The 12,306-nt window shown below is 49.6% G+C and overlaps 1 protein-coding gene across 1 annotated transcript in view; it reads right to left on the bottom strand.

Moving 5' to 3' along the window:
* The window catches only part of LOC120240885, a 42,807-nt gene extending 36,684 nt beyond the window's left edge, over positions 1-6,123 (bottom strand). Inside the window, exons 1-2 of the mRNA XM_039245740.1 lie at positions 6,055-6,123; positions 5,654-5,855 (exon numbers count right to left, since the gene is read on the bottom strand). Of these exons, the coding sequence (XP_039101671.1) occupies positions 5,654-5,855; positions 6,055-6,123 (271 nt within the window). The remainder of the gene's footprint in view (positions 1-5,653; positions 5,856-6,054) is intronic.
* Between the last annotated feature and the right edge of the window lie 6,183 nt (positions 6,124-12,306).

Below are 12,306 nucleotides of genomic sequence, written 5' to 3'. Positions count from 1 at the left end.
TGTTCATGACAAAAACTCTCAACAAAGTAGGTTCAAAGGGAACATACCTCGGGCACCTGGGTGGCTCAGTTGGTTAAAGGGGACGTACCTCAACATAATAAAGGCCATAAATGAAAAACCCACAGCTGACATCATCCTCAATGGTGAAAAACGGAGTTTTTCCTCTAAGATCAGGAACTAGACTGGGATGTCCACTCTCACCACGTTTATTCAACATAGGTACTGGGAGGCCTAGGCACAGCCACCAGACAACAAAAGAAATCAAAGGCATCCAAATGGGTAAGGAAGAAGTAAAACTTCAACCGTTTGCAGACGACATGACACTCTATGTAGAAAACCCTAACGACTCCACCAAAAAAATGACAAATGAATTCAGTACAGTCTCAGGATACAAAATTAATACACAGAAATCTGCTGCATTTCTACACACTAACAGTGAAGGAGCAGAAAGAGAAATTATGAAAACAATCCAATTTATTTTTTTAATGTTTATTTTTGGGAGAGAGAACGAGCACAAGTCGGGGAGGGGCCAAGAGAGAGGGACAGAGGATCCGAAGCAGGCTCCGTGAGACAGCAGTGAGCCCGACATGGGGCTCCAACCCACCAACTGTGAGATTATACCTGAGCCAAAGTTGGACGCTCAACCAACTGAGCCACCCAGGCACCCCACAAAACAATCTCATTTAAAATTGGACCAAAAATAATAAAATATCTAGGAATAAATTTAAGCAAAGAGGTGAAAGACCTGTACTCTGAAACCATCAAATGTTGATGAAAGAAATTAAAGAGGACACAAACAAATGTAAAGATATTCCATGCCTATCGGACTGGAAGAACCAGTATTAAAATGTCTGTACTACCCAAAGCAATCTACAAATTTAATGCAATCCTTGCCAAAATACCGGCAACATTTTTCACAGAACTAGAAACAAATAATATTAAAATTTGGAGGGAACCACAAAAGACCCAAACAGCCAAAACAATCTTGAGAAAGAACAAAGCTGGAGGTTTCACAAGACATTCCATAAAGCTGTAGTCATCAAAACAGTATGGTACTGGCACAAAAACAGACACACAGGTCAAGGGAACAGAATAAACAGCCCAGAAATAAAACCACAGTTATACGGTCAATCTAGGACAAGGAGGCAAGAATACGCAATGGGAAAAGAAAGCCTCTTCAACAAATGGTTGGGAAAACTAGTAATGAAACTGGACCACTTACTTACATCATACACACACACAAAACCTCAAAATGGATTAAAGACCTAAATGTAAGACCTGAAGCCATAAAAATCCTAGAAGAAAACACATGCAGTAATTCCTTTTGATATCGGCCATAGCAACATTTTTCTCTATATGTCTCCTGAAGGGAAACAAAAACAACAATAATCTATTGGGACTATATCAAAAGTAAAAGCTTTTACACAGCAAAGGAAACTATCAACAAAAACAAAAAGGCAACCTACTGAATGGAACGGGAGAAAATATTTGCAAATGATACATAAAGGGTTAATACCGTGGGTAGGGGGACGGGCTAAATGGGTGAGGGGCATTAGGGAGGACACCTGTTGGGAGGAGCACTGGGTGTTATACATAGGGGATGAATCACTGGAATCTACTCCTGAAATCATTATAGCTCTGTATGCTAACTAACTTGGATGTAAATTAAAAAATAAATGAGTGAAAAAAAGATAAGGGGTTAATATCCAAAATATGTAATAAACTCCTACAACTCAACACCATAAAACCCAAACAATCCTATTAAAATGGGAAGGACATGAATAGATATTCAGATGGCCAATGGACACATGAAAAGATGCTCAACATCATTAATCACCCCAGAAATGCCAACCAAAACTACAATGAGCTATATCCCCTTACACCTTTTAGAATGGTTAAGATAAAAAACACAAGAAATAACAGGTGATGGTGAGGATGTGGAGAAAAAGAAATCCATGCACTATTGGTGGGAATGCAAACCGGTGGAGCCACTATGGAAAATAGTATAGAGGTTCCTCAAAAAATTAATACGGAATTAGTATATGATCCACTAATTCCATGACTGGGTATTTACCCCTAAGAAAAACAAACACTAATTCAAAAAGATATATGCACCTTATGTTTATTGCAGCATTATCTACAATAGCCAAACTACGGAAGCAGCCCAAGTGTCCATCAACAGATGAATAAAGATATAGTATGTACATACGGTGGAGTATTACTCAGCCATAAAAAAGAATGAGGTCTTGACATCTGCAATGCAGATGGATTTAGAGGGTATTATGCTAAGTGAGATAAGTCAGTCAGAAAAAGACAAATACCATATGCTTTCACACATAAGAGGAATTTAAGAAACAGAACAAACAAAAACAAACAAAGACTCAAATACAGGGAACACTGTGGTTGCCACAAGGGAGGTGGGTGGGTGTGGGGATGTGTGAATTAAAGGGGATCAAGAGTATAGTTATCATGACGAGCATGGAGAAATGTATGGAATTGCCGAATCATTATAGTGCATACCTGAAACTAACACTGTAAATACATTATCCTTCGATTTTATTTTTTTTTACAAATAGTTTATTGTCAAATTAGTTTCCACATAACACCCAGTGCTCATCCCCACAAGTGCCCTCCTTCATGCCCATCCCCCCCTCCCCCCCACATCCATCAGTCCTCAGTTTTTGTCAGCATTCAAGAGTCTCTCATGGTTTGCCTCTCTCCCTTTCCCCCACCATTTCCCCCCTTCTTCTCCCCCTTGGTCCTCCGTCAAGTTCCTCCTATTCCTCCTATACGTGCAAACATGTGATATTTGTCCTTCTCTGCCTGACTTATTTCGCTCAGCATAACACCCTCAAGGTCCATCCATGTTGCTACACATGGCCAGATTTCATTGTTTCTCATTGCCATGTAGTATTCCATGGTATAGATAAACCACATCTTCTTGATCCATTCATCTGTTGATGGACACTTAGGCTCTTTCCATGTTTTAGCTATTGTGGAGAGTGCTGCTGTGAACATTGGGGTACATGTGCTTCGATTTTATTTTTTAATTTATTTTTTTAACGTTTATTTTTGAGAAAGAGAAAGAGCTGGAGTGGGGGAGGGGCGCACAGACACAGAGACACAGAATGCGAAGCAGGCTCCAGGCTCTGAGCTGTCAGCACAGAGCCCCCACATGGCACTCAAAATCACAAACTGTGAGCTCATGACCTGACCTGAAGTCGGACGCTTAGCTGACTGAGCAACCCAGGCACCCCTATACTTCACTTTTAAAAAGTACATATCAAAAAAGAAATACAAAAGTAAAAATGTTTAAAGGAAAAAACTAGTGACCAAAAAACCCGTCAACAGCTAATTAATTATTGCATCCTGATATGTTATTTCTACAGGATACTGACAAAGAATGAAATTACATTAGAGGAAATGGTCGCTTATCCTAGGATAAGCTGGAAAATGGGCTCCTGGATCAACGCAGAGGAAACTAGAAATGATACCAATTCAAGGGTGAGCCCAGATATCTCAGGTGTCACTCCCCCCTCCCCCCCCCGCCCCCCGAGAATCTGGTTTACAGAGGTCGTCTGGAAGGAGTGTCTTCACGAAGGAGCCAAGTGCTGGATGCCTCCAGGTCTCAGGGTCCATCTAACCAAGGATTTCACTTCTCTTCTCTTTTTGCAGAACCCAGAATAGTGCTTGCTATTCAGCAGGTGCTCTAACAGGAATAAACCCTATTCATAGTCCATTGCTACACATGCCATCCCCCTGGGCAACCCTCCCACAGTGAGGACACCCAGGGGGTTACAGGAGGCGCCTGACTGTGGCTCCGCCTGAGACTCACTGTGGAGCCACCAGAGCTGGGTCCTGGCAGCTGCAGGGGTTTCCACTGGTGGTTACAACGCACAAGCCACCAGTCTGTGAACCCAGGTAGGGAATGAGCTGCACTTCCCAAGTAAACAAACTCTGGGGGGAGGGGGCATGTGTGCGGGAGAGAGTGAGAGAAAGAGAATGGAAAACTTGGGGCAAGGACTCAATCTGGTTATTGGATCAAAGACTGAGGCACAATGCAATACAAACAAGAACTTTATCAAATTAAGAGGCCATACGCACCACGGCAATAAGACACCCAACTCACTGTTCCCTGCTAACAGGAAGTACTGCAGCCTCGAGCTGGGCACTTAATTTCAGCATCCCAATCTCAAAGCTCATTCCAGGTTTCTCCCGTAAGCCTTCCTTGTTCTCTCAGATCAATAGCGATCTCCACCTCCGGTGCCTCGTCCCCTCTCGTTCCCGATGGCCTGTGGCATCACACCTCTCGTCTTTGTATGGCCCATTCAGGACTCTGTTGCAAGCCCCACACGGGAGGCTGCCGAGCCCTGTGGCTAAGAGGGCAGGCTCTGGAGGCAGACGGAGGGGTCAAAGACCTATGTCCACTACTAGCTGTGTATCCTCAGGCCAGCTGATTAACCTCGCTGTGCCTCCGTTTCCTCGTTTGTAATATGGGAATAAAAACAGGTTGTTGTGAGATTCAGATAACCCACCTGCTAAGCACTTAATGACTTGCACTACCTGTGACATCTCTGTTAAACGTCCCCAAAAGTGGAAAACGCAGTGACCCCACCAGAGCTGGTTTTCTCCTGCAGCTCCACACCAATCTTCTCCCATAAGAGCACCACTGCCCAGCCAGGTGCTCAAGTCACAGCCCTGGGAGTCAGCCTGGGCGCCTCCTCTCACGTGACCTTCCGCGTCCACCGGTCCATTCTTCCTCCGATACACAGATCCTGCCGTCTACATTCACGGTCCCAACCTGTCACCTCTCGTAATCTATACTCCTCGCCTCCCTCCTTCACTCTGACCACCATCCCTTTCATGTTCCCCAGAGCTCCTAGAATAGGCTCTTAAAATGTCAGTATGATCATGTCACTTTACTATTTACTTCCCACCATATGGAAGGTGAGCAACGTAGTGATGACCTGGCGTTGACCTCACGTAAGAGAACACCACCAGGGAAGGCAGGGAGCAGGTGACAGGAGGAATCTGGGTCCTTGGAGGTCTCTGATCTTGGGTGGCACCAGCCCCACACCTGTATTTAGGGCCTCCGCCCACTGCCCTGGGCTGCTCACCTCCCTACATTATGGGCAGCAGAATCAAGCTTCCACCTTGTTGGGGTCAATGCGGTTTGAAGCCTTCCTTAGAGAAGCTTAATCTGTGCCCTGGTAACACGGTCCCTGGAAGTGGTGTACTTCTGTGACAGGGCGTGAGGTGACACTGGGCTTCGTGGCCTGGCAGTGGTGGGTGAGGAACCACATGCAGGGAAGGAAGCTAGTCGCTCCTGTTAGGCTGCGCAAAACAGACGAGGAAACAGTGCCCGCATGAACTCGGGAGACAGATCCCGCGCTTATCAAGCCTGCGGATCCAGAAGAAACAGAAAATCTCAGATGCTGGCGATGCGGGCTGCTTGCCGGTGCTCTGAGCAAGGAGCCAGGTGCGGGAGCCCAGCCGGTTCGCAAGCGGGGGTGGAGGTCACAGGCGCTGCTCGGGGGGGCTCTGCTTGGCCGCTCCAACCGCGTTCCCTAAAAGGCCCAGCAGTTCGCTGCCTCGCGTCCTGCTTCCCTCCCGGGCTCACGCAGGCCCCTTACCCACACGCAGGTCACCTCACCTGACCCTGCTCCCTCGGTCAAAGTGCTCAATCGGGTGTGTCTGCTCGCCCGGCAGCCCCACCACACCCAGCCCAGCGCCCGCACGCGGAGGCCCGCCTCGGGAGCAGCGGCGCGCAGACCGCGGGGCGCCACCCGACCCGCACCCCGAGTCCGCGGGGTCCGCCGGGCTCCGGAGGCCCCGCTCCTCCGGGCCCCGCATCTCTGCGCAGGCGCGGCCGCGGGGAGGCGGAGCGCGCGAGCTGCGGGCCCGCCCCCGGCCCGCCCCCTCCGCCGGAGGGCGCCGGCGCGCGTCCCGCCGCCCTCCGTCCCGGGCAGGCCCGCGGGGAGCCGCGAAGCCCGGCGGGGCCCGCCCAGCGTCTCCGCCAGCCCGTTCCTCACGCCCAGGCCCCGAGGGGCTCACCGCGTCCCCCGGAACCGGCAGCTCCTCCGGCCTCCGCCGTCGCCACGGGCCCGGCGGCAGGGTGTCCATGCCGCCCCGAGCCCGGGTCCGCGGGCCGCTCATGACCTACGGACCGCGGCCGCCCTACCCAACCGCAGCGTCCACGCCCCTTTCCGCACGTGCCCAGGGGGAGCCAATGAGGGGCGGGGGGCGTGGCGCCGTGGGGACGGCTGGGCCCCGCCCCTTGAGGGCTGCGGGCAGTAGCGGAGACCAGTCTTGTGGGCAAAAGGGGACTTCTGCCCCGGGTTGCCATTTCGCACAGACACCGCAGCCTGTCACTTATCCGATCACGGAACCGGGGGTAGGTCTCCTGTGACCCTACTCCTGGGTCCTGCCGGGTTTCTACTGAAGGTGGTGGATCGGCTGGGGAGTTCCCTCCTCCTCGCTCTTGTGATTGGCTGATGAGCCCCGGCAGCAGCCGTCTTCCTGTGGCTGGTCGGTTGATGGATGGCGCCAAGAGCCAATCCGTGTGGGCGAGCTGCCGTGGCGGGTGTGTCTGGGAGCTGTAGTCCCGGGGAGGAGGCCTCACTTCCGGGGGAGCGGCTGGGGGCGGCGCCGAGATTCCAGCCGGGGCGTGGCCCTGGGCGGGGAGCTTCTGCGCGGGCTGCGGGGCTTTGCGGCCGGACGGACTCTCTGGTTCAGTGACCCGCGTCCGAGCCGGGGATCAGCCAGCGGTGACCAGGCCCGGAGTTCTGGCCAGTGGGTAAAGTAGGTCTGCGGAGGGCGGGGCGCCGGGACGGAGTTTTCCGTCTGTTGAAAAGGGATTGGATGGGCGGGGGCTGCGTTCTCTCCGGCTGTTGGTGCGGTCGTTTCCCGCCAAAGTGTGAGCTTCCCGGAGCCGCTGCAAGGGTCCTGCCACCATGAGTGCCGCTGGCGGAAAATCTGGTGGAAAGTGGGACGGCACTTAGGCCCAGGCGCCTTGAGCTTCTGAGCCAACCTACGTGCCCACCAGCCTCCAGACTTTCTGCTGCGTTTCACCGATTTGAGGTCTGAGTTTAGCATTCTGCTGCAGGTGAAAGCATCCTTTTTGTTGCAAAGCCCGATTCTTAACCGTGACTCCCACTCCGTTGGACGACTTGCTGCATGACCTTCAGCCCGCTAGGCAGCCAACCTGTCTCAGTTTCGTCATCTATGAAAGATAATGATGAATCAGGGCATTGTGAAGACGAAGTGAGGTGTACACATATACTTAGAACGATGACCGACACAAACTACTCCATAAATGGCATATTACTACTACTAGGCTTCCCATACCAACACTGCCGCTCCTAGTTGCCAAGCCTGTATCAAAACCCTGGGGTTTCCAGTTATGAGTGAAAGTTAAGCTGCTAAGAGACTCCGTGTTGAAAGTTCTTACCATAGAAAAAAAATTAACTGTGTAAGGTGATACATGTGCTAACTGACCTTATCATGGTAACCTTTTTGCAATAAAAACATATCATTACAATTGTCCTATGCCAGTTATATCTCAATAAAGTTGGGGGTGGGACTTTGGGGCCCAGTGTGTTTTTGGAATTCAGAATCTTTAGGATTTTGTTTGAAGGGCAGTACATATATATATAAAGTGTGAAACACCTTCAACAAGGCCTGGGACAACACCCTATGATGAGACCCAATATTTCTGTGGCAAAATGTGTGAATGTTCAGAAATATTCACCCTAAGTGGGATATATAATGGCTTTAAATGGTCTCATATCAGATCAAATGTGTTTGCTCAAAATTTAGGAAGAACTCATTTTTAGAACTGTTTGCCTTTCAGAATTGAAAATAAGGTGCTATTGTGAACCTGTAATACTATCCCTACTTTAAAAACTGTTCTTTTGGTCTTGCAATTTACATTACATGATGTGCTGTGTGGTCCAGTTTCGGTATCACTGGTCTTTGGACTTGGGGCTGCTCTTTCAGGGGCTTGAACCAACCGCTGAGTAATGGGGAAAGCTTAGCCTACAAGCTGGTGGCAGATAATCTCCTTGGCCAAACTCTACTCAGCCTCCCCTGAACTCTTCTTATCAACTACTTCCCGACTGTGGAGGCTTCCGTGTTCCTCCCTACATTGTCCACTCTTAGCAAGACTCGCCCACCCTTGGCACCTGATCAGCCTCAGTGTTGGATGGGGTCCCTCCTTCCCCACATCTCCCCACGTGAGTCTGATCACCCCGGCCGGCCCTCAGCAAGAATCCTGTTGGGTTGATTGAGAAAGAATTGCCTCTCACCCCAGACGTTTCCTCCTAGTAATTTTTCGCCCACTGACCTTCCCCTACCCGCCTCACACTCATAGGCTATGAATTCCCAGTCTTCTTTGTATTGGGAATTAATCCCAATCCTCCTCCCCTGCTGCAAAACCCCTTTACAGTTGTCTCTGTACCTGTCACAATGAACCCCCTGAATAAAGTCTGCCTTAGCACTCATGTCAAGTGTCATGAATGTTTTTTTCTTTAATGCTACATACAGCAATAGATATGTTTAATAGATTGCAATTTAGTGTAATACACTAGTTACCAAATAACAGTCATTCGGGTACCAATTTCAAGATAGCGCAAAACTCTGCTACTGCTTACTTAGTGTATTTATTTAAATTAATATCATGTATTTTTCGAACTCTAAAAATAATATAAAGCATCTGTTAAATGATGTCCACAGTGCTCATTATTTTAATATATTAAAACAAATGCATTAACTGTTAGAAAAAAACTGGAAAATCCCCAAGACAGTGCATTCTTACATATGACACCAAAAGCATAGTCAACAGCAACAACAAATAGATCAATTGGACTATATCAAAATTAAAAACTTATGTGCATCAAAGAACACTATTAATACAATGTTAACTGTACACTGTTAATACACTATTAACCCAGAAAACGGACTAAGTATTTGTAAATCACATCTCTGATAAGGAGTTAATACCTAGAATACATAAAGAATGCCTACAACTCAACATCAGGGAAACAACCTGATTAAAAAATGGACAAAGGACTTGAACAGACATCTCCCCAAAGATGATTCTAAACGGCCAATAACCACATGAAGAAATGCACAACATCAACTATTCACTAGGAAATGCAAATTAATTCCACAATGAGATACCACCTCACATCCATTAGGAGGCCCATTAGGAGAAAACAAGTGTTGACCAGGATGGGACAAATTAGAACCCTTGAGTGTTGCTGGGGAGAATATAAAATGGTGTAGCACTATTAAAAACAGTATGACAGTGGGGCGCCTGGGTGGCTTCGTCGGTTAAGCATCCGACTTTCGCTTGGGTCATGATCTCGCAATTCGTGGGTTCGGGCCCCGCATCGGGCTCTGTACTGGCTGCCAGCTCAGAGCCTGGAGCCTGTTTCAGTCTGTGACTCCCTCTCTCTCTGACCCTCCCCTGCTCACGCTGTCTCTCTCTGTCCTAGAAATAAATAAAACAAACAAAAAAATCCAGTATGACATTTCCTCGAAAAACTAAGAACAAAATTATGTTCCACAACCCCCTTGTGGGTGTATAATACAAAATAACTGAAAGCATGGAGCTCAAACGCCCGTGTTCATTGCACCCCAGACATGGCAGCCAAAAGATGGAAAGAACCCAACTGTCCATAGACAGATGGATGGATAAATAAAATGTGGTTCATCCATACAGTGGAATATCGTTCCGCCTTAAGGAAGTAAATTCTTTTTTTTTTTAATTTTTAATGTTTTATTTATTTCTGAGAGAGAGAGACAGCATGAGCAGGGGAGGATCAGAGAGAGAGGGAGACACAGAATCCGAAGCAGGCTCAGGCTCTGAGCTAGCTGTCAGCACAGAGCCCAACACGGGGCTCGAACCCACGAACCGTGAGATCACGACCTGAGCTGAAGTCAGACACTTAACTGACTGAGCCACCCAGGCGCCCATCAAGGAAATAAATTCTGACACCACCTACGACATGGAGCCCTGAGGGCATTATGCAAAATGAAATAAACCAGTCACGAAAGGATAAAGTATAATTCCACTTACATAAAGTACTAGAAAAATCAAACTCCTGGAGACAGAATGGTGGTTTCGAGAGGCTGGGGAGGAGAATGGGGAGTCAGCGTTTAATGGGTACAGACTTTCAGTTTAGGAAGATGTGAAGAGTTCCAGACATGGATGGTGGTGATGGTCACTAAACACCATTGAACTCTACACTTAAAAATATTTTTTTTTAATTTTTTTAATGTTTTATTTATTTCTAAGAGAGAGAGAGAGAGAGACAGCGTGAGCAGGGGAGGGTCAGAGAGAGAGGGAGTCACAGACTCTGAAACAGCCTCCAGGCTTCGAGCTGGCAGTCAGCACAGAGCCCGACGCGGGGCTCGAACCCACGAACTGTGAGATCATGACCTAAGCGAAAGTCGGACGCTTAACCGACTAAGCCACCCAGACGCCCCTACACTTAAAAATATTTAAGATGAGAGAAATACCCTACAACCCAGCAATTGCACGACTAGGTTTTTTTTTATCTAAACGACAAAAATTCTGATTCAAAGGGGCACATGCACCCCAATATTTATAGCAGCACCATCAACAATAGCCAAACTATGGAAAGAGCCCAAGTGACCATTAGCTGAGGAATGGATAAGGAAGATGTGGTATCTATATACAATGGAATATTATTCAGCAATCAAAAAGAGTGAAATCTTGCCATTTGCAGCAACGTGGATAGAACTAGAGTGTACTATGCTAAGTGAAATAAGCCAATCAGGGAAAGACAGATATCACATGATTTCACTCATATGTGGAATTTAAGAGACACAACAGATGAACACAGAGGAAGGGAAGGAAAAATAAGACAAAAACAGAGTGGGAGGCAAACCATAAGAGACTCTTTAATACAGAGAACAAACTGAGGGCTGCTGGAGGGGAGGTGGGTGGGGAATGGGCTAGGTGGGTGATGGGCACTAAGGAGGGCACTAAAAAAAAAGGGTGTAAGACAGAAATAAATAAATAAATAAAATGCCAAGTGCGCCGCTTACCCCCCCTTGCTCACCACCTTCCAGGGGAGCGCTCTCAGGAGCGTAGTGACCTGAGTTCCGATTCCGCCCTGCCAATCACCAGCTCCGAAGCAAGCTGCTTCAACCTCTCACCCCGGCCCCTCAGCGTGTGAGGTCGAGGTGCTGATAGTGACGTCTACCTGAGCTCGGTGCCGTGCGCACCGGGGGGCGCCTGGTGTGCAGGCCGCGTCACCGCGGCGGCCCCCCGTCCCTGGGCCGGCCCCACCTGCGCCCCGGACCACGTGGAGTCCGGGCGGCTTCCGGAGGCTGGGGGCGCACACGGCTGCCAAGGCTAACCAGTGATGTGCGCCAGGGCAAGCATCCACGTCTGAGCCTCAGCTTCCCCTTCTGCACAGTAGGGATAAGACCGCTTGCCTTCCAGGAAAGCGGGAGCTTCACAGAGTGGCCTGCAGATCGCCTTGGAAACCACGCTCAGCTCGGCCCAGCCTGGCCGACGGAGATCGCCGGGGGGGGGGGGGGGGGGGGGGGGGGGGGGGGGGGGGGGGGGGGGCTGAGTCACAGTTCTGTCCAACGTTTGCAAAGCTACGACTATTTTTCCATTGACTTCAACACCCCCCTTTCACTTTCCAGCGGCTTCTTTTAAAAATTGCCACCTCTGTTTCTCCTGATCGATGCAAAAGAAAGAATGCGTCTCCAGCCTCCAGGACAGAGAACGGCGCATAGTAGGTGTGTAGCGAATGCCCCTCGTTTCCTTCTGGCCCTCTTAGTGAAAGAAATTCTCGACACTTCCGTGGGCACAAGTATCAGGATGCCTTTTTGTCTTTGGACTCTCAGTTTTGGGACACGATTGTACCAGTGGCGGTGACCACCTTTGCCTGGAACACGTCTCCTGCGCCCCTAGGCCGCAACATCGGCTTCTCCTCGGCTGACGTCCTGTCGGCCCCGCGGGGTGCGGGCTCCCGCCGTCCGGTGCGGGGCCTGCGGGGAGTAACGGTCCCTCGGGGGTCGGGCTGGAGCGGCCCGCGTTGCGTCCCTGGGGTCAGGGCAGCCCCCCGGCGGAGCTGTCCTGTGCTCACGGACGGACGCAGGCCCAGAGGCCTCACCGGGCAGCCCAAGGCTGCGGGACGACCCGCTGCGGACCCGAATTCCCACTCAGCTCGGCCGGGAACCGCACCCCGTGTGCCGCGTAGCCCCTCCTCCCTGCGGAAAGACTCCCCTGTAGCGCCTCCTCCCTGCGGACCCCCCCCCCCC

The sequence above is a fragment of the Hyaena hyaena genome, unplaced genomic scaffold (assembly GCF_003009895.1).
Source record: "Hyaena hyaena isolate Hyena2069 unplaced genomic scaffold, ASM300989v1 scaffold_265, whole genome shotgun sequence".
NCBI classification, from domain to species: Eukaryota; Metazoa; Chordata; class Mammalia; order Carnivora; family Hyaenidae; genus Hyaena; species Hyaena hyaena.
The sequence above is the reverse complement of the archived record's forward strand: the minus strand, read 5'-3'. Positions and strand labels throughout refer to the sequence as shown.